At 44.5% G+C, this 21,954-nt stretch overlaps 1 protein-coding gene across 2 annotated transcripts in view; it reads right to left on the bottom strand.

Moving 5' to 3' along the window:
* Positions 1-1,178: 1,178 nt before the first annotated feature.
* C1H14orf132 (chromosome 1 C14orf132 homolog) overlaps positions 1,179-21,954 on the bottom strand; it is an 89,384-nt gene continuing 68,608 nt past the window's right edge. Inside the window, exons 1-2 of one of the 2 annotated variants that reach the window (XM_053283999.1) lie at positions 13,570-13,712; positions 1,179-10,865 (exon numbers count right to left, since the gene is read on the bottom strand). In XM_053283999.1, coding sequence (XP_053139974.1) covers positions 10,641-10,865; positions 13,570-13,572 — 228 coding nt within the window. In that variant the 5' untranslated portion in view covers positions 13,573-13,712 and the 3' untranslated portion in view covers positions 1,179-10,640. Of the gene's footprint in view, positions 10,866-13,569; positions 13,713-21,954 lie in introns of those variants that run through there. The other variant, XM_053283998.1, reaches the window with a different exon arrangement.

Genomic DNA, 21,954 nt, shown 5'->3' on the forward strand with positions numbered 1-21,954 from the left:
TCCCAAACTGCTCCCATGTTAGTCAATAGAACGGAAGGTTCCTGGGGTCAGAGTGCAAACAGGTGGGTGGAGATAATGGAACTCTGAGGCAAGAGGGGGAAGGAGCAAGAAAAGAACGAAGAGTGGGAAATTTCTCAACTTGAAGAGTACTCCCTCAAGATAGTCATAACCTCTTCTGTTTCTGAGAGGGAAAGGTGCCTAAAACTTTCACTATGCTCAGGCTCAGGTAACACATGTACTCAGGGGTATTTATTTATTGATTGTTAAATTTATATACTGCCTTTCATTAAAAACAATAAGCACCAAGGTGGGTGCTATATTTTGTATGATAGGTATTATGCAAAATTTTGTTGTGGGCCCATCATTGTATTTTAAAATAATACTAATAGCTCTCCTACATTATGTCTCTGCTGGCCCTCAAGGCCCATCTAGCTGTGACATTTGAGATGAATGCAGGGGCATAGCTAGGGGAGAGATGGCCCGTGTTCGCCCCTCTCCCCGGTGGCCCCTTGGAGGGAGATAATGAAGAAAATAGGGAGAGTGGAGCTGGGAGCCCCTCAGAAGCTGGTGGGAGGGGGGTGGGTTCTTTGAACCCATCTGCTCAATTCTAGCTACACCCCTGGATGCATGAATGAAATATCTTTAAAACATTGCTGCTAAACACATCTGTGTGGCACTGCTTTGGAATGGTGGGAGGAGCACTTAGCCCCTCTACCCCTTCTTTGACCTTCTCCCCCTGGCTGTTCTCAACAGAAAAAAAAATGTCAGAGATGCATCATGCAGTCACATCTAGTTTGACTCACCATGATCAGAAGTTTGGAAAACCCCATCTTAGAAAGAAACACTGTGGCCATCCTCAGACTATGGGGTCAACTGCAACTAAAGAGGCACCTTTTAACGTGGTGATTCTCTTTATTTAGCAGGGGGAGAGTAACTGGCTCTATCCACCCCCAGCACAGTATCCCTCCAGTGACTGTTGTTGGTGTCTGTCTTATGTTTCTTTTTAGATTGTGAGCCCTTTGGGGACAGGGACCCATCTTATTTATTTATTATTTCTCTGTGTAAACCACCCTGAGCCATATTTGGAAGGGCAGTATAGAAATCGAATAAATAAATAATAAATAAATATATCATCCAACCATGTTCCTGAGGTATGTAAAAAGGAACAAAACACTGCCTTTTGCAAACACAGATTACTTTAATTTTTTTTAAATATAAAACCACAAATATAACTGTACTTTAACAAAAGCATTTTCATCTCACCTGATTAATAATAATTATATGTATAGTGAGGCCCATAAACCACAAGGAGTATTGTAGTAGTTAAAAGGAATTTCCAGTCATGGAAATTTCAAACCAGTCATGAATACATGATATTATGCAAACCCCAGGTAAACAAATAATCCTTCATTTCCCCCTCTGTTCAGCAAACCCCACATATCAAGAACAGTTTATTACAAGAATAAAAGTTTCTGTAGAACAATTCGTACAAGATAGAAACAGTACAACTGTGGGCCTTTCCAAAGAAACCAAGTTGTATCAGGAAAAGCGTATCAAAGAGAGAAGAATGATTGCATCACAAGCCTCTTGACTGGACTAATATTTAGCCGGTTATTCAAATCAATATGTGAACTTCAACCTTCCTCATCCCTGCAGCTTCAAGCCATGCACTCTTCTCTCTTCCAGTTTTTCCATTTCCCTTTTGGATGCTTCTCCTTGTGATTCTCTGATGCCACCCTCTTCCGTCCTCTGATTGCTCATTTCCTAGCCCACAGCAAGCTAGCACTCCTTCCCTGGGCACTTGAGGAGGGGCATCAAATGGGGGCCAGCCTCTTTTCAAAACCCACCTTTGCAAGTTCGGAAGGGGAGGTGGGTGGCAGGGAGGTACGAAGGTTGCCAGCAGCTTCCTCTCCTCGTGCTTCTTTTTGCAAGGTTCGTGAGGAGAGGCGCTCCTTACAAAGCCCGCAAGGGCCAGATTGGTCCCAAAGATGGTGGTGGAAGGGAGCATCTTGCCAACTTGCTGATACCCTCATAGTCTGTTGCCTGAGGTGACTGCCTCCCTGTGCCTCATGAAATAATCGCTCCTGCCCTGGACCTTGAGGAGAGCTGGTCTTGTGGTAGCAAGCATGAATTCTCCCCTTTGCTAAGCAGGGTCAACCCTGGTTTGCATTTGAATGGGAGACTACATGTGAGCACTGTAAGGTATTCCCCTCAGAGGATGGGGCTGCTCTGGGAAGAGCACCTGCTTGCTTGCATGCAGAAGGTTCCAAGTTCCCTACCTGGCATCTCCAAGATCGGGCTGAGAGAGTCTCCTGCCTGGAGCATCTGCCAGTCTGTGTAGACAATACTGAACTAGATGGACCAAAGGTCTGACTTGGTAGAAGGCAGCTTCCTATGTACTTGCCCTCTTTTGAATTAGAGCAGTTCAGCCAATGGCATCCATTCTGCCCAACTCACTTTTTTGTAACTCTAGAAGAGCACCTCAACTTATTATGTCCTGGGGCTTCAACCCTTAACAAAATACACTAATATCTACAGTGTGAAGCCTCTGGAAGTGTTTAGAAGGGATGCCCTAGAACAGGGGTTCCCAACCAGTGGTACTCCAAATGTTGCTGAACTACAACTCCCATCATCCCTGGCCACACTTTATTGTGGCTGGGAATGATGGGAGTTGTAGTTGAGCAACATCTGGAATAACACTGGTTGGGAAACCCTGCCCTAGATGTTACAGAAGGGCAAGACATGCAGAAGGGCTCTTGGATGGACTACTTATTCAGGGATCATTCTGCACCGCTGAATGGTTGTGTCTTAAAATATCGAAAGAAGAGGGGGATGACCGTGCTTGCAAAATAACAGCATTTTGTGTGAAGTTTCATAAACATTTGAATAGCTTCTAGCAGATTGTAACAGAAATGCAAAATCGTGAACAAATAGATGAACTATCCACCTACGAGAGAATTAGCCACGTTACAAATCTACAACAACATTCTGCTTAACATCCTAATTCAGAGCTTTACAACTTTCGAACCATCGCTTGCTTAAGAGGACATGCTCTTGGTGTAAGGGAACACAGCAGGAGAGGACACTGCTTGGTCACACCTATCAAACCGACCAGTTGTTTTAGAATAAAAATAAAAGCTTTTGAATAAAATGAGAATTCTTGCAGATTTAGAAAAGAAATACTAATAGAAACTAGTCTGCATGAGCATAGTCTTGACAAGTGTTGAGTTAGACAGTCCATCTACATCAGGGGTAGGCAAACCAGGCCCTCTAGTTGTGGTTGAACGACAACTCCCATAACCCCCAGGCACACTGTACTGTAGCTGGGGATGATGGGAGTTGTAGTTCAACCACAGCTGGAGGGCCAGGTTTGCCTATTCCTGATCTACATATTACAGTTACCAAATTGCTTGGTATGAAGCACCCCCCCCCATTGCTTGGTATGAAGAGTTCTCACATCACTAACAGTTGCTGCCAGCAATGCCCATGTATCTCTGCAAAATGAGGGTGATTCACATTATAGCTGCCGTCTAGTGAGGCTGCCAGGAAACATTTCTCACAGGGTTTTTGAAGCCCTTTAACTTGCATCTCCTCCAGAATGGATGGAGTGCATCCACACATCGGCTAGATTTACCCTGAAGTCCCTGTGAGTTATCAGGGAGCAGTTCACACACAATCCGGGTTTTTCCACTGTGCATTAGATTGTAACCCAATTTATATCCGGGGTTAAAAAACCCACTATTTGTGTCAGTTTTGGGGGAGAACTTCGAGTTCGCATTAAAGCCTCCCCGTAAACTCACGGTAAAACCAGCAGTGCGTAAAAGCCCCAGATGAAGACTATTCCACATGAATCTGTATTGTACAGACCAGACACAAAGGTGAGATAATTTGGGGGAAAATCAACACACGGTATTATTTTCAAGCCACTTACTTGGGAGGAGGACCAGAGAGCTCGTTGGGCACTTGTTGGATGCGAGGGAGGAGGTGTCCTTGTGAAAGGATCAAACTCAGTGGCTGACATCTGGACTAACAACATGCTTGGGCAAAGGACAAAGCTGCACTAGTGCAGGAAGACTGTATAGCTGTGGGAAGTCATGGTGATTCTTGGAATGGCTTTCTTTTGCAAAGGTTCCTAGCACAACAGATAAGGCATGACACAAGTTGCACACCTTGCTCGGCTACTCCAAGCATGTTCCCACTGCGCAACTCTAGTCTGGACCACACGCTCCAGATTGAGTGCAACGACCCAGCACAACAGCCTTCCACTAGCCCGATATGTTTGTGCAAGAGCGCTTTGTTAATCTGGATGTCAGCCAGCATAAGTATGGAAGTGGCCTTGAATACCATGAGTAATGCACAAGTGCTCATCCTCTTTCCACACTTCCGGACAACATTTTTAACAGATACTGACTTCTGTCCCTGCAGATCACTTGTACCTATTTTGGGGTGGGGGGGCTTCCATAACAACAGCTGAAGATACCCTGCTAAACAAGCAAAGAGGTACGTTTTAAAGCAGCAGTTCTCTTGTAATTCTCTTGTAGATCAGTGGGGAAGCAATTGTCCCCATCCAGCCCCAGCACAGCAACAGTGGTTGTTGCTGGTATCTACTTTGTGTTTTGTTTTAGACTGTGAGCCCCTTGGGGACAGGGACGCCACTTTATATATTATTTATTTTTCTATGTAAACCGCTTTGAGAACCTTTGTTGAAATGTGGTATATAAATATTTTTAGCCGTACCCTGAGTCTAGATCGTGAGTCTTTATAAAACTGCCAGTGTGAGAGCATTTCATGGCAGTCTAATTATTGGTTTAGATTTACAACTCACCCTATTCTTTGTACTCTGGGTGGGACCATACATCAGATTTGCTGCTGGAAATCATTCCAACACTTCACAAACTTAACAGTCAAATAATAATCAAGTATTTAAAGCACTGATTTATTTTAATAATAGCAAACAACAGAGAGAACTTGTTGGAGATGAACTTCCAGTGCGTCGACCTTTTGCACCAACTGTCCTAATGACCACTAGGGGCATTGGGAGTAGAGATAGTGAGTCAGGGTCTCCCTATCTGTCCCTACTCTATGACCCCTGAACTGACTCTGCAGCACTTCCTGTGCTGAGACACAATCCTTCCTTTCCTCCTAGAGAGCAGATGGAAACATCTCTCTCCTTACCTATCCACTATGTAGTCCTTTAGATTAGAGATAGGTCTTTCCTATCTAAGTGTATTTAACCAATAAATATTTAGTGTTTAGGCATACAAGGATCTCCATTTGTTTTCTCTAAATAGCTGCAATATCCAAACCATCCTCTGCTACTTACTCTGTAACTGGAGTGTGTGCTCATTCCTTAGTGCTCTGCTGTTTTACCTATTGTGGGTAAAAATCAACAACCTCTAACAGAACTAACCCTAACTACATCAATAGGAAATTATGATTTGTAGACAAGTCCAGGCTACTTTAAAGACCTGTTGTACTTTAAACATCTGATTTGGGCTAGCATGTTTGTTTTTTATCAGTAAGATAGCAGCCAGGCTGGGCCCCTCATGGTCAAATAAGGAGCAGAGATGCAAATTCTGACAGTGACCATTCCAAATGCAAAAATCAGTTTTGCTTCCACTGCCTCAATTTTACCCTACTTAAAAAAAAAGTTTTACTACTTAGTTTGTTTCACAGGCCCACTCTACTTCTATGATTAGCTGCAGGAAACGAAGCTAAATTACATTTTCCAGGGTGTGAAAACAGAACTGCATTACACATTAATAACTCTCAACTCCCTGCAGGAAAATGTGGAAAAGTTATTAGGATCGTGAATAACTCCAGGATATTGAAGAGGAGGCTTTCCTAGAGAGGGAAACAGACACACAATAGATCATTGAAGGAAGGCTGAAACTTTAATTTGGGGACTGCCAAACCATGAAGGATAGATTTCCAGCCAGTTTGAGGACAAAGCACGTGAGCAAGAAGTTACCAAATTATGTCTGAAAGATGCCAGCTCACTTCAGTTTGAGGTAGTACTGAACATCTCCAACAACCATGGTAAGTTGTGCTGATATTAATACCAACCCATACCCCTTCAGGGGTTGTTTTTGAAGTCTACCTTATATTTCCTTTTAGACTGCAAGCTGTTTTGGGACAGGGAACCATCTTATTTATTAATTATCTTTTCTACATAAACTGCTGTGAGAATTTTCATTGCAAAACAGTATATAAATAATAAATGAACAACTTGTTCATCAATAAATACCAAATTTAGTAATACCAAACTTGGATAGTTGTGTGCCTATCTGAGAGCAAAATGAAGCCATGCCAAAATAAGTGGTTTCTGCATACTTGGGGGAAGCATGCTAGATCCTAGAATTAAAAGAAAAAGCAGAGAAGACCAGAACTGCTCAACCAGGACCATGCTCATTGGCTTCCAGGACCTATGGAATGTTGAGGACAGTTGAGCCATGGAATGTCAAGGGTGTTAGCGAGAGAGCGAAAGATACAGAAGGAATGTTTCTGTTTGATCTCTTACAGCACCCCAGTGGGGTGGATTAAGTTGGGCACATGTGCATCATGAGATTAAGTACACAGGAAGTGGCTTTATACTGTCAAACCATTGGTCTATCCTGGTCAGTATGTCTGACAGCAGGTCTCCAGACTTTAGGAAAAGCCTTTCCTAGCCCTACCTGGTGATGCCAGGGATTAAACTGGGACCTTCTGCATGCAAAAGAGGTGCCCTACCACCAACTAGTGGGCCAAAAATTACTATATGGGAAGATCTCAGGAAAGGGGAAAGGACACTTTTCCCCTTTCTAATTTTTACTAGCAGGTACCTAGCTTTCATCTTTGGTTAACAAGCAGCTTAAAGAAGAATGACCTCTGCTAACAGGGCAATGAGGTGCCTTTGAAAGTGGTGATTCTCTTGTGTTGAGCAGCATGAGAGCAACTGGCTTTATCCAACCCCAGCACAATAGCCCTCCAGTGGCTGCTTCTGGCATCTACACTGAGTTTCCTTTTAAATTGTGAGCTGTCTTGGGACAGGGAATGATATTTATTTATTATTTTTCTATGTAAACCGCTTTGAGGACTTTTGTTGAAAATCGGAATATAAATATATGTAGTAATAGTAGAGTTCCAGAGAACTCAAAAGCTAGCTCTCCACTTTGTGACATTTTCATTGGCAATATGGCAACCTACCATTTTGAGACAAGGGGTAACTGAAGAACCTCTCTGCAGGCCAATTATGCTAGATTGTGCCCACTGCAACATCAGGTTCTAAAGGTAAAGTGTGTTGTCGAGTCAGTGTCGACTCCTGGGGACCACAGAGCCCAGTGGTTGTCTTTGGTAGAATACAGGAGGGGTTTACCATTGCCATCTCCCGTGCAGTATGAGATGATGCCTTTCAGCATCTTCCTATATCGCTGCTGCCCGATATAGGTGTTTCCCACAGACTGGGGAACATATGAGCCAGCAATCTCTGGCTTGCTAGCCAAGTCATTTCCCGCTGCACCATTAGGTGGCTACATCAGGTTGTACCAAAGCAAAAAGAGTAATGGTCACTCTCCCTTTGGAAATATTAAAGCCAAGTGTTATTCAAATCAGTCTCTTAAGGGAATCTCTTTAATCAAGTTACATGAGATAACTGCTATTACTAAGGGCATGTGGGTATGGAAAATCTGGGAGACACATACAAAACTACTCCTTTTCTGATATCATGGCATCTTTTGTAGATTATATGGCTGATACTCTCCCTCCTCAATGAAGCCTGGCTCTGTTTTTCCAGTTAGTTCTAGTCTGTTATTTTTCAAGGCTGAGTGGTTTTAATTTTTTTTTGTTCCACTCCTTTGGCAAATATAAACAAGCACTGATAACTGTGCTTAGATTAAAACCCAAAAACTAGCGTAAATGAAGCACTATATTGGCAAACTAATCACACAGCACAGGATGCCAATTGGGTAAAAATAAGATACTGGGTTACCATATGTAACCACAGTGAAATGACTTTCTCTGCTATTGACCATGCAAGGATTTCACTGCAAGATGTGATACAACTACAGAATCTTGATAGTGCCGCTGAAACTCTATGAATATCTAATCAATTTAATTATGAGGTGAGCAATGCTCTTTTGGAAACTTCCAGGGGTGTGAAATTGATCTCATTTGCTTTTTATTAGTGTCTTTAAATGGAAAGCCGTGAGGCAATCAGGGAAATTGGGGTTCAGGCTCAAATTCAGGTACTTCCAGCATGATTCAAAGGCAATGGAGACTTCAGGTGAAAACGAATGCAAATGTGTGAACAACGTATTACCAGATTATTAGTATATGAGCCAACTGGCATGTTCAGTACCGTCTGTGGGTGACAAATGCTCATGGCGATTTTTGACAAGGTCTACACCCGAAGAGCTGGGAAATAGGTGACAGCATAGCAAAACGTTCAGCTTTCAGTGTGTTATCTTGCTTTTATTGTCCTGACTACTGTGTCTGTGGTGGTCAGATATGCAGTGTTTTAAAAGCTTTTAGAATTTTTATTAATATTGTCAGAGGGATGGAAATGAAAATTGGCAGGAATGGCCTCCAAAGATTACTCCATGAAGAGAGTTCAACAATTTGTTCATTTGTACTCTAACCCTGACCCTTTTCTCTGTGCAAAGTCTACAATTTTACCTTGATCTTTTGGGAGGTAGGGATAAAGAAGGGGCGATAACACAAGAGAAAGCTTTCAGTGCAACAATGCCATCACCCATTTTCCACCTCAGGAGGGGGTGGGGGTAGATGCTGCCAAAAACAAATATGAGCACTCAGAATTTGTGAGCCTGGCTCATGAACCATATTCCCTGAAGGCTGGGTCTTTATACACACATGTGCATACATTAGTGCGTATTTGTGAGGCTGGCTGTAAATATTCACTTGTGGCTACACTGGCACTTTTTCAGCCTTCTTTCCTGGATCCTCCATCTCTAACTTTGCAGACCTACTTTAAAAACTTATTTGGGTCAGAACTTGAGAACCTGTTTCCCCATACAACAACCTCCAGCGTCAGAGGCAAGATGCCTCTAAATACCAGTTGAAGGGGAGAAACAGCAAGACAGAGGGTCTGCCCTCAGTTCTTGTCTGTGGGCTTCCCAGAGGCACCTGGTGGGCCACTGTGTGAAGCAGGATGCTGATGGGCCTCCAGTAGGGCTTTTCTTATGTTCTTATGTTAACTGCAGAGCTAGCTGTAGGGTCAGGCCATTCATAATTAATGGTTTATCACAGCATTATTTTGATGTGGAATATTTTCACTGAGATTTAAAAGCCCACTTTTGGATATACTCGAGATTAAATTGCAAAAATACAAAGGATTTTTTAAAAAGATGCATTGCAATTACTTTTTTTTGCTACCTCATACAATGTTTTGCACCTACAGCGATGTGACTGATGAAAGCTGAACAGTCATTTAATTGTTTACAATGCAGCCTCTCAAGAATGCCTTACCAGGAATACAGAAGGTGCTGAGGAATAAACACATGGTCTGCAACAGGAGTTGTGGGGAAAAGGAAACTCCCCTGGCTGAAAAGAGTAGCAGACACACCATTTTAATGAATACTAGAGCAAAAGAGGTCTCCCCCCTTAACTGACTACACATTTCTCCGTGAAGCTGCTAAGAGCTAGGATAATGGTTCCCAGCTTTGGGACCCCAGACATTGTGGGACTTCAACGCATCATCCCTAGGCACAATGGCCTTTTAGCTATTGTGCAAGGGATCATGGGAGCTGTAATCCAACATCAGGGTGGGAATTTCTAAGTTAGGAAGCAATTTCCAATCCACAGACACCCAAGAACTTCCCTTTCTGTTCTACAAGATCAGAAATGTTGTTGAACACCGTGGGGGCTAGAAGACACCAGAACCATGTGTATAAGTGGGATGATGATGGACTTCTTGGATTTTGGCAGTCATGTCTTCCCACCTGAGGTCTACACAAGGCTATCAACAGCATCACTGTAAACCTTAGTTTCATTATAAGTTCCACCAAATCATTCTTACTCAATCAATATTTCAAATGCACACATTTCTGCAGTACAATTTTCTAGAAACTAAACCGGGCCTCAAATAAAAATCTAAATGAAAATTATGACATTGCTTTCGGTCATGAATAATGTGCATTTAACTTACATGGCTCCTTCCTCTCTAGTTAAACAGAACAGATCTTACTTGTCCTGTACCCCTGCAGAGCAAGAGAACAAAGTTATCACAGAGCGTAAGAGGCATTTATACAGAAATCCAATGTTCAGAATTCTAGAAACAAACACAGCAAAAGAAATGAAGAAAAGCAGTTTCATCAGCCAGCCATAAAGCAAGCCCCTGCAGAGCGAGTCTGCCTTTTTCTTTGTGTGCACTGTATTCACACACAGGCCTTTCACATTAGACTTCAATTTAGCGGGTTACACAGTTGATTATAAATTTCATCCACATACCATTTACAAAGGGCCTCTAGGGGTTTGCTGTGGCTACCCATTGCTAAACTCATTCTTAAGTAACAAACAGCATCTATCAATGTATATTTACAAAGATGTACATTATAATATAGATATGTGCATATCCGCACATATCCACACTCATGAGAGACAGTGCAGCAGCTGTCCACTTCCTCAGGCCCTCCTCCTGCTTCTTCTCAGAACGTGAAGGCGTACACAACTCCGACAACTACAATGTTCCCAATAGTTGCTATAATTGCAATCCATAACAAAATGGCATCATTTGAGGAACGGGATGCCTCTTCTGGTTGGCTCGGCATTGAGGTGGCCGCGTGGACATTGGCCGACGAATTAAACAAGGAGTATTCAGTACTAAAGTCCTCATTGGGTGAATCCATAAAGGCTCCTCCCATAACCGGAAGCTGCGGAAGAAGAATGTACGTGATTAGGTCCACATCTGGGAGGGTGGGGTTCAGCGGCAGGTACAGACTTGTATCATATGCCAGAAAGCAGATAAGCTCACAGAATGGTGAGGACTGCAAAAGCATTTTTGCATTGATACAAAAGAACCTTGTGTTAGGACATTGGGCTTCAGCAGTCCTATCCTTTGCCAGAAATAAATGTGTGGTTTGCATTCACTTTACACTGACACTTTCACCCCCTTTTTTGTTTGTTCTTTGGAGGATATCAATATTCCTATGATCATTGTGCTTAGCACTTGAGCAGGAAAAACGACCACCTATCATTCCTTTGATGCAAAGGGCTTGAGGCCACTTTCCATCAGACTCGGCTTTCATGTGAAAGGGATGGCACTCACCACAGGAGTAGAAACCCTGGATATTTTTATTTATTTATGTATTTATTTATTTTCACATTTCTATCCCGCTCGTCCTCCAAGGAGCCCAGAGCGGTGTACATGGTTATGTTTATCCTCACACCAACCCTGTGAGGTAAGTTGGTGGCGAGGGTACAGATTTGCAGGCAAAAGCACCCAAGAGAAGGGAAACGTCTCCTTCCTGGACAGCGCTAGCGAATGCAGCCACCACTGTTCCCCAACAGAGGCCTGTTCTCGCAGGAGGAGGCCTGAGTGTAGCCCATAACATGAGCGGTGATGCTACCCCGAAGCCACTTCTGCCTCATCTCAGCCAAGGTCCTGTGGTTCCAGCCTTAGGGGAAAGGGGAAGACACACTGCGCAGGCTCACAGAAACGCCCTATGCCCCTAATCAGAGTTTCTGCTCCCATATGGGTACTGCAGCCATTGGGATCGGTTCCACTTCCCACATCTACTTAACACAGGGGTCCTATTCACATGTTACATTCAAACACCTGATATGTTTAAAGTGTACACACATGCAGATCTGTATCACACTGGTATTTACATGCTATGTTGAATGCATGTACAGCAGTAAATTTCCTATCTGTACCAGTACTTGAAGGGGCATGGATCCAGGTTCACTTTTAAGATGAGCACATGTTAAATAATTCACACAAAAATATGGACTTGTGTGCATATTAATTATGCATTACTTAATTCAGTTATGGCGGGGGAATCAAAAGTGTTAAGATGTTTCCGCAAGAGAAAAACAAACCTGTAATTTAGAATACATCAAGGCATCCCATTGATTAGGAAGTCTAAAAAGATGACAACATTTGTTTAAGAACATAAGAACAGCTCTACTGGATCAGGCCCAAAGCCTATCTAGTCCAGCATCCTGTTTTACACAGTGGCCCACCAGATGCCTCTGTGAAGCCCACAGGCAAGAGGTGAGGGCATGCCCTCTCTCCTGCTGTTGCTCCCCTGCAACTGGTATTCAGAGGCATCTTGCCTCTGAGGCTAGAGGTGGCCTATAGCCACCAGACTGGTAGCCACTTGTCCTCCATGAATTTGTCTAAATCCCTTTTAAAGCTGTCTAAGCTGGTAGCCATCACCACATCCCATGGCAGAGAATTCCATAGATTGAATATGCATTGTGTGAAGAAGTACTTCCTTTTGTCTGCCCTAAATTTGCTGCACTTCAGTTTCATGGGATGATCCCTGGTTCTAGTGTTGTCAGAAAGGAAGTCCACTCTCTCTATTTCATGCATAATTTTATATGCCTCTATCAAGTCTCCCTGTAGAAGCCTCTTTTCCAAACTAAAAAGCCACAGATGCTGTAGCCTTGCCTCATAATGAAGGTGCTCCATGTCCCTGATCATCTTGTTTGCCCTCTTCTACACTTTTTCCAGTTCTACAATACTCTTCTTAAGATACGGTGACCAGAACTGCATGCAGTACTCCAAATGGTCACGCCACTAACATGGCTACACTATAGATTTGTACAAGGGCATGATAGTATTAACAGTATGCTTTTCAATCTCCTTCCTAATGATTCCAAGCACAGAATTTGTTTTTTTCACAGCTGCCGCACATTGTGTCAACACTTTCAGTGTGCTGTCCACCATGACCCTAAGATCCATCTCCTGGTCAGTCACCAACAGCTCAGACCCCCATCAGTGTATATGAGGAGTTGTGGTTTTTTGCCCCAATATGCATCACTTTACATTTGCTAACATTGAACTGCATTTGCCATTTTGTCTCCCACTCACCCAGTTTGGAGAGATCCTTTTGGAGATCCTCACAGTCTCTTTTGGATGGTGTCATCTGCAAATTTGGCCACCTCACTGCTTACCCCAACTTCTAGATCATTTATGAACAAGTTAGAGCACTGGTCCCAGTACTGATCCCTGGGGGAGTACCGATCACTGGGGGATCCATGTACTGCATAGGTTGCCCATGGATTGCCCATGTGGTATTGCCCGTATGGGCTTCGGTTGCCCATACACTTGCCCGTGTACTGCTGGGTTGGCTAAGAAAAGGAGCTGTGGGAACTGAGCCCTGGAAATGCTCTACAGAGTGTCTCCAGTACTGTACACCCTCCCCAAATTTCCTTTTCTGCTTCCTTCCCTTTTCTTCAAGCAGCCCAGTGGTGCATGAAGATGGTGGAAGAGGAGGAGGTAGAGCAGTGTGTGATTTTGGTGTGCTCTTCACTTGGTGAAGAGCTGCTCCAATGGCAGTGGGCAGCAGGCGGTCATCTTCCCACCCCACCAGTGCCCCCCAAATCCACTGCCTGAGGCAACTACCTCACCATGCCACATAGACGGACTGCCCCTGGTGGGTGGAGGCAAATTTCCACTGGTATGCAGAAAGAGTCTATGCTTGTAGAATGCAAGCTGCATGTTTATATTATTATTTGAAGACAATGTTCCCCATTTCTTTTTTGCTCCAAGTCTTGCAACTTTCTATGGTGCCGAGTCCACTGGAACAGGATAGTTCTCTGTTGCGTAGGAGAAAAGTGTATTTCTGAGCCTTGGAAGGTAAGGTATAAATTCTGTCTAATCCCAGGGAAAGTTTGTGGGATAGCAGCAGTTAGTGTCAGGAAGGAGAGAGTGGATAGGCAAATCTCAAAAATGAAACGCAACAGCCACAAGTCTTCACAACAGAACCCAGTGTTTCTCTTCGGGCTCTTGGATGTCCCAGTTCAGGTCAACTTCTGCCTCTTCCTTTCAACGTGTCAATAAATAAGAGACTGCAGTCAGTTGAAGGGTCATGATTCCAGAATAATCACTTTTTTAAACAGGTCTGGTGGAAGATAAACTTTAGTTTAGGGAACTGTAAGCTTCTAGCTTAATCTTTTACTTGCTTCTGGAAAGTGGAGCAGGGTGGGGGAGGGCGGAAGGAAGCACACAGCCAGATGGAATTTATTCAGGGAGTGCATAGTTCAGAATATTAAAACATCTCTGGTTCCAGGCATCCAACCAATATTTTAGCAAGAGTGTAAAAGGGTCCTCCGTTTATCTTTTCCTTTGGAGAAATTAAAATATTGTCTCAGACTTGTCCGGCATCAGGCACAATTTTTGCCTTGAGAGCCAACAGCTGCTCTAAATTCCAAAACCAGGCACTCTCTCAGCCCCATTTCCCACAAATCCCATCGCCGTCGTTCCTCAATTAAGACAATATAAAACATGGCTGTATTTGGCCCAGTTCCCGAAACCCTTAAGAGCCTTAGGGGAAAATATTGCCATCTCTGCGTCTCTGACTGTATAACTACTTCAGAGACTGGACTGCTTGCATCAGCTTCTTCCCGGCTTCACTATTCTTAGTTATTAGAAATGCCCTTTTCATTCCTCTGGCTTGTGAGTCCCCAAAGTTCATCTAGATCCTTATCTATTTCCACTGGGCACCTTGCTGGCAATTTGGTTTTATTTTACCACTGGGGGGACAGCAAGCTTTCAGTACCTTGATTGTCAAAACTCACCTCTTATTTAGGATGTGATTGTGTAAGTCATTTACACAATTTAAGGCCCCTGCTAAGTGAGCAAAGATAAGAGGCACCTTTTCAAAGTGGTGATTCTCTTTATGGAGCAGGGGGAGAGTAACTGAACCTATCCATTCTCAGCACAGCATCCATCCTGTGGCTGTTGCTGGTGTTCATCTTATGTTTCCTTTTTAGATTGTGAGCCCTTTTGGGACATGGAGCCATCTTATTTATTTATTTGTAAACCACTTTAGGAACTTTTTGTTGAAAAGCGGTATATAAATATTCATTGTATTTTCAACACACTAAAGCCTCATGCAAACATTATAAAATCGTCCTGCTACAAAGCTGTGTTCAGCAGGGTGAAGGGAGAGGAATGTCTTGTCCTGTCCATCGGCAGTATGCCCTGCCACTCAGACTTATAGCAGGGCTTGCCTGAAGATGGAAGTGTCCTCCCTGTGATGGTGGGCATGTCCATGATTGCAAGGATGGATTGATCCAGTCTCACAATCAGGGAAGCACCTGCCATCATGCTTTGGGCGTTTCCCTCTTCAGACAAGCCCCATTGTCTGAAGACAAGCAAGTGGGGCATGCTGCTGATGGATGCAGTGGGACTCCTGTTCCCCCTCGCCCTGCTGAAGAGGGCTACAGGGAGGGGATTTTATGATGACTGAGTGAGGCTTCAGCTAGGAGTTCCTAACCTTGGGTCCCCAGATGTTTTTGGGACTGCAAAATCCCAGCGACAATGGCCAAGAAATTGTTGTTCTAACAACATCTGGCCTGCACTAAATCCTAGAAATCCTTTGATCAGGTGGTGCAAGCTGTACCTTTCCCCAGGTGGATCCCCAGACTGGGGGTCTCCTTCTAGGCTTTGTCAGGGAGTTCCTCATTAAAGAGGCATAAGATGTTCCTTCATATCCTTTGTGATACTTTATACAGACACCCTTTGGTGGGCCCTCCTCCCCTTATCTTGGCTATAGCATCTATGTTTTTATTTTATCTATTTAATCTATAATTTTATTAAATAAATAAATAAATCTGTGTTTTCCTCTGCAATCATCACAACTGCCACTCAGGTAAAGGGAGGGGCCTCCTCCATTTCTCCCCTAAAGGCCAAGGCAGGTTTTGGAAGTGGGTCACAGGGTGCTTTGGCCCCAGCAGTTGCTCAATGGTGCCATGTGCTAATGCTAGCCCTGAGGGGCATCGTGATTAAGAACTATCAGGGAGAAAATGAAAATGAGGGAACACCCTCTCAAGGTGCTTTCCAGATTACATGCTGTTCAGCGGCAGTTTCCTTCGGCTTGGCAGGATTGCCTTGAAACCATAAATAAAGGGTGTTACGCAAAGCCACCACCAGGGGGAGCAGTCTTTTCTAGCTTGCACAAACTTCCTACAACCATAGCATTGACTACCAGGTTAGGAACATAGGAACATAAGAAACTGCCATATACTGAGTCAGACCATTGGTCTATCTAACTCAGTATTGTCTTCATAGACTGGCAGTGGCTTCTCCAAGGTTGCAGGCAGGAATCTCTCTCAGCCCTATCTTGGAGAAGCCAGGGAGGGAACTTGAAACCTTCTACTTTTCCCAGAGCGGCTTCATCCCCTGAGGGGAATATCTTGCAGTGCTTGCGCCCCTGGTGGCGCAGTGGTAAAACTGCTGCCCTGTAACCAGAAGGTTACAAGTTCAATCCTGACCAGGGGCTCAAGGTTGACTCAGCCTTCCATCCTTCCTAGGTCGGTAAAATGAGTACCCAGAATGTTGGGGGCAATATGTTAAAATCATTGTAAACCGCTTAGAGAGCTCCGGCTATAGAGCAGTATATAAATGTAAGTGCTATTGCTATTGCTATTAAGAGAGAGCCTCCTCTGTCATGAACCCTGCCGCCTATTAAGATAATCTGTGGAGGCCCGGTTATGGCTACCAGTGGCTAATTTGGTGGCTACTCGAGAGCAGGCCTTCCTTGAGGCTGCCCTGGGGCTCTAGAATGCACTCCCTGTTAAAACCAGAGTTTCTCCATCTCTGGCTGGTTTTTTTTTTTTAAAGACCCGTATGATATACCTGTTTTTCAGGCTTTTAATAAATTTAAATTGGTTCTATATCACAACATTGTTTTAAGCATTTTACCTTGTTTTATATTTGTTGTTTTTCAGCTTATGCACAATGCCTAGGGATGCACATGTCAAGTGGTAGAGAAATATGATGGATGGATGGATGGATTCTCTGTATACAAGTCCTGTCCAATAACTCTCTATTTTGCAGTCTAAAATATTGGCTTTGAGGAGGGTGGGGGCAAATGTAAATAAATGTACCTTGTCCCATCAGTAGAGCACCATGAATGGAAAAGCTGGAAATACCAACCTTGTAGTATGTGGCTGCAGAAAGGTCTACCCATTTTCTAAATTTGCACTAGCATCTTTCATACATATGGCTCAGTGGCAGGCCTGAAGGGGGATAAAGGGCAGCTCTGATCTTGATTTATTTGGAATGTTGAAACAACAACGGTTGAAACAAATGCAAGAAAACAGAATTTCTATGTATTATGGCAGCCAGCTTCTGTCTCTCATTGACAAGAGATGCACCTAGCACTCCATAATGAACATGACAACAGACGGGAACCTGGTTTTAATTTGTTTAAAAAAATAGAGATATATTTATATTATCTGTACTTTTGTATTCTAATTGCACATTGTTTTAATTATATTGTTAACCACTTTGAGATTATTTTAATGAAAAGCGGCATATAAATTGAACAATAAATATATAAAATAAATAAACCTCGAGAGGAGAGCTGGTCTTGTGGTAGCAAGCATGACTTGTCCCCCATAGCTAAGCAGGGTCTGCCCTGGTTGCATCTGAATGGGAGACTTGATGTGTGAGCACTGCAAGATATTCCCCTCAGGGGATGAAGCCACTCTGGGAAGAGCAGAAGGTTTCAAGTTCCCTCCCTGGCTTCTCCAAGATAGGGCTGAGAGAGATTCCTGCCTGCAACCTTGGAGAAGCCACTGCCAGTCTATGAAGACAATACTGAGTTAGATAGACCAATGGTCTGACTCAGTATATGGCAGTTTCTTATGTTCCTATGTTCCTAACCTGGTAGTCAACGCTATGGTGGAAAATGGTTATATATTTTTCTCTTGCGATTATATGTCACCCTTCCTCCATGGCAGGGGGATCCCCAATATTGCTATTGGTATTGCTATTGCTATTCATTAGGTCCCCAAATATTGTTGGACTACAACTTCTATCATCCAAAACCATAATGACCTACATGGCAGTATTTTGGGCTTCAAGGAATAACTGAGCACAGCTGAATCATAGGTCAACAACTGAGAATATCTGAGGTGCCAGCTCTAGGAAAAGTGAAAAGAATGTTGCTGTTTCAGTTTGGGAAGAGAAACATAGTTCGGGTTAATACATAACACAGAACCTACTTGCAAAGCTGGTAACCAACTTGTCCATGACCATCTGAACCCATGCTAAGGCAGGAACCAGTGGTTCAGATGGGGTGTCAAACTGCAATGTGTAGCCAAGATTTGAAGTTGGTTTGCCAAACCAAGTGCTGCTTGCCTTGAGTTGTGTGCTATGTCTGAACCCACATTCTTCACGAATCTCTGGTTCATTCCAGGTGCACAACCCTTCTTTGCTTTCAGGACCAATGGCTGTGAAGCAGCTGACATAAAGGAGGCGTGGCAGTCAAAAGACAGTGCAAGGCAGGCTGGGATAGCATCGGGATTTCTGGGAGGTGGACAGGGAGCACACTTCTCGCACAACTTGGCTACTTCCAACAAATCAAGAGATGTGGCTCTCTACAGTGTCAACTTTGGAACATAGGAAGCTGCCATATACTGAGTCAGACCATTGGTCTATCTAGCTCAGTATTGTCTTCACAGACTGGCAGCGGCTTCTCCAAGGTTGCAGGTGGGAATCTCTCTCAGCCCTATCTTGGAGATGCTGCCAGGGAGGGAACTTGGAACCTTCTGCTCTTCCCAGAGCAGCTCCATCCCCTGAGGGGAATATCTTCCAGTGCTCACACTTCTAGTCTCCCATTCATATGCAACCAGGGCAGACCCTGCTTAGCTAAGGGGACAAGTCATGCTTGCTACCACAAGGCCAGCTCTCCTCTCAGTTCCCTTCAGGTTCCCTCCATATCTCAGACTGGGGGAGTCTCAGGTTCCATGTTAAGTGTGATCATAGACAAAGAGAGCAGGGAATTTTCAACTAGGATTGCCTAAAATTAAGGGATCCTTGGAGCAAAATTGCTATATTTGGGAACCTGAAGCACTGCTCATTTTTCTTTTCTGCTTTTTGGACCCTTCTTCCTCCCAAAGTGCTCTGCTTGCATGTCTGTAAATAGACCGGTTATTATAAGGACAACATCAATCTCCAGCATTCTCTCTCACCAAAAAGAAACCAAACCATGTACTTTGGCCCCTGGACCACCCTGCTTGGGGTAGTGGTAGACCCTGAACAGTGTTTAATCTGATTTTATTTTTGTATGCTGCCTAGAGTGTTTTATGGCTATTAGGCAGGCCGCAAATAGAATACCAACACCACCATAAGCAGCAGTCATTTAAAATAGGCATTGTTATTGCAGAGCTTCAGAATTCATTTTACTTTTGCACTCTAATAAGGTTCTGATGTCCCTTCATAGAGGCACATCGCAATAGTGGGTGTAGGGGAGTGTGGTAGCATACAGGCCACCAATGCTTGGGCATCATGCCTTGTCAGGCCCTCCCACCCCAACAATACAAGGGCCTGCCTGGCTGCCCACCTGCTGCCACCACCACCAGCTTGCTTCCTTATGCTGGGCTGGATCAGGACCATCACACCATTGCCTGTTCTCGCTGGGGTGGGCAGCACGCTCACACTGGCACGGTGACATCATTTGAACACATGGTGGCAGGCCAAGAGGCTGTTCTCACATGCAGGCAAAACTGGGCTAACGAACAACAGGCCAATGAAGCCGAGCCCGGTCTTGCCTGCGCATGAGAACTGGAGGGATCATGCCCAATCTCGGCAGCAAGCCCACCGAGCCAGCCACCTCCTTAGATGGGCTTAAGGGAGCTAGTGCTCTCTTAGTCCCATTTTTCGGATCTGCCAGCAGCGGGGGCTGGGAGACTGTGGGGTTCCTGGCTGGCGTTGGGGGAATCCCCATAAAGGGAATTGGGGGGCAGGGCACACGGCTAGAGAAGGCAGTTGCACGTCTGGGTGCACAATCCCCATGGCCGGACCAATAGAGAGGATCGTGGGTGGGGACGGGTCAGCTTTTTGAGGCTCACCAAGAGGCTTTTCGAGGCTCACAAGAGCCAGTGGAGTGGACGGAAAAGGGGACTTGGAGCAGGGAGACCAAGGTTCAAAGCTCACTGAGGGGCCTTAGACAAGGAACTGGGTCTGAATTTAACCCACCTCAGAGAGAGCTGGTGGTGAATACAACCACAACAAATATTTACATACCGCTTTTCAATGTAAGTTTCCAAAGTATTATTACACAGAGAATTGATTGACTGATTGATCTATTGTTAGATTTATATACCGCCTTTCGCTAAAAACAACCCCAAGGCGGTTTACAAAAGTTAAAACACATAAAAATGAATTAAAAGTATTTAGCTAAAAATATAAAAACAATCCGATATTAAAATATATAATATATAAAATACAAAAAAATTATACATGGATAAAAACACACAGAAGCAGCAATAAAACAATCATGTAAAGGCCTGGATAAAAAGCCAAGATTTAACCAGCTTTCTAAAAACAGTAAAGGAGTCTGAGGACCGAATGGCCATAGGGAGAGCATTCCAAAGCCTGGGGGCAGCAACAGAGAAGGCCCTGTCCTGAGTGCACGACAACCTAGCCTCCCTCATTGTCGGCACCCGGAGCAGAGCCCCCTCAGATGATCTTGTCAAGTGGGCAGAAACCCTTGGGAGCAGGTGGTCCCTCAAATATCCCGGGCCCAAACCGTTAAGGGCTTTAAAGGTCAACACCAGCACCTTGAATTGGACCCAGGAACACACTGGTAACCAGTGCAGCTCTTTCAAAATAGGTGTGATGTGATCTATCTGGCAGCTCCAGATAGAACCCTAGCTGCCGCATTTTGTACAAGCTGAAGTTTCCGAATATTTTTCAAAGGCAGCCCCATGTAGAGCGCATTGCAGTAATCCAGCCGTGACGTGACTAAGGCGTGGGTAACTGTGGCCAGATCTGCCTTCTCGAGAAAGAGACGCAGCTGGCGCACTAGCCAAAGCCGTGCAAAGGCACCCCTGGCCACTGCCTCCACCTGAGCTTCCAAAAGCAGAGCTGGGTCCAGTAATACCCCCAAGCTGCGTACTTGCTCCTTCAAGGGGAGTGTAACCCCATCCAGAACCGGTAAAATCTCCTCATCCTGATTAGCAATCCTACTAACCAACATCACCTCCATCTTGTCTGGATTCAATCTCAGTTTATTAGCCCACATCCAGTCCATCATGGCCTCCAGTCCCTGATTCAGGACATCCACTGCCTCCCTAGGATCCGGTGACAAGGAGAGATAGAGCTGAGTGTCATCTGCATACTGCTGACAACTCAGTCCAAGTCTCCGGATGACCTCTCCCAGCAGCTTCATGTAGATGTTAAACAGCATGGGGGCCAGAATCGAACCCTGCGGGACCCCACAGGCCAATGGCCACGGGGCCGAGCAGTAGTCCCCCAGCACCACCTTCTGGACCCTCCACCCAAGAAAGGAACGGAGCCACTCCAACACAGTACCTCCAATTCCCATACTCAAGAGGCAGTCCAGAAGGATACCATGGTCGATGGTATCGCATGCCGCCGAGAGGTCCAGCAGAACCAACAGGGACGCACTCCCCCTGTCTAGCTCCCAGCGAAGGTCATCCACTAGAGCGACCAAGGCAGTTTCAGTCCCATATCCGGGGCGGAAGCCAGATTGAAAAGGGTCCTGTTTATCTAATAAATAGATAAGATGGCTCCCTGTCCCCAAAGAGCTCACAGTCTAAAAAGAAACATAAGATAGACAGCAGCAACAGTCACTGGAAGTACTGTGGGTGGATAGAGCCAGTTACTCTCCCCCTGCTCAAAAAAAGAGAATCACCACATTAAAAAAGTGCCTCCAGGCATGCACCCCAAGAGTCTTCGCAGGAAAGATGGAATATGAATGTGGCATAATTAGGATGTTCTAGAACCTTCCTGGTTCAAAAGCAGACTGCAGATAATAT

Source organism: Hemicordylus capensis, chromosome 1, assembly GCF_027244095.1.
Source record: "Hemicordylus capensis ecotype Gifberg chromosome 1, rHemCap1.1.pri, whole genome shotgun sequence".
NCBI classification, from domain to species: domain Eukaryota; kingdom Metazoa; phylum Chordata; class Lepidosauria; order Squamata; family Cordylidae; genus Hemicordylus; species Hemicordylus capensis.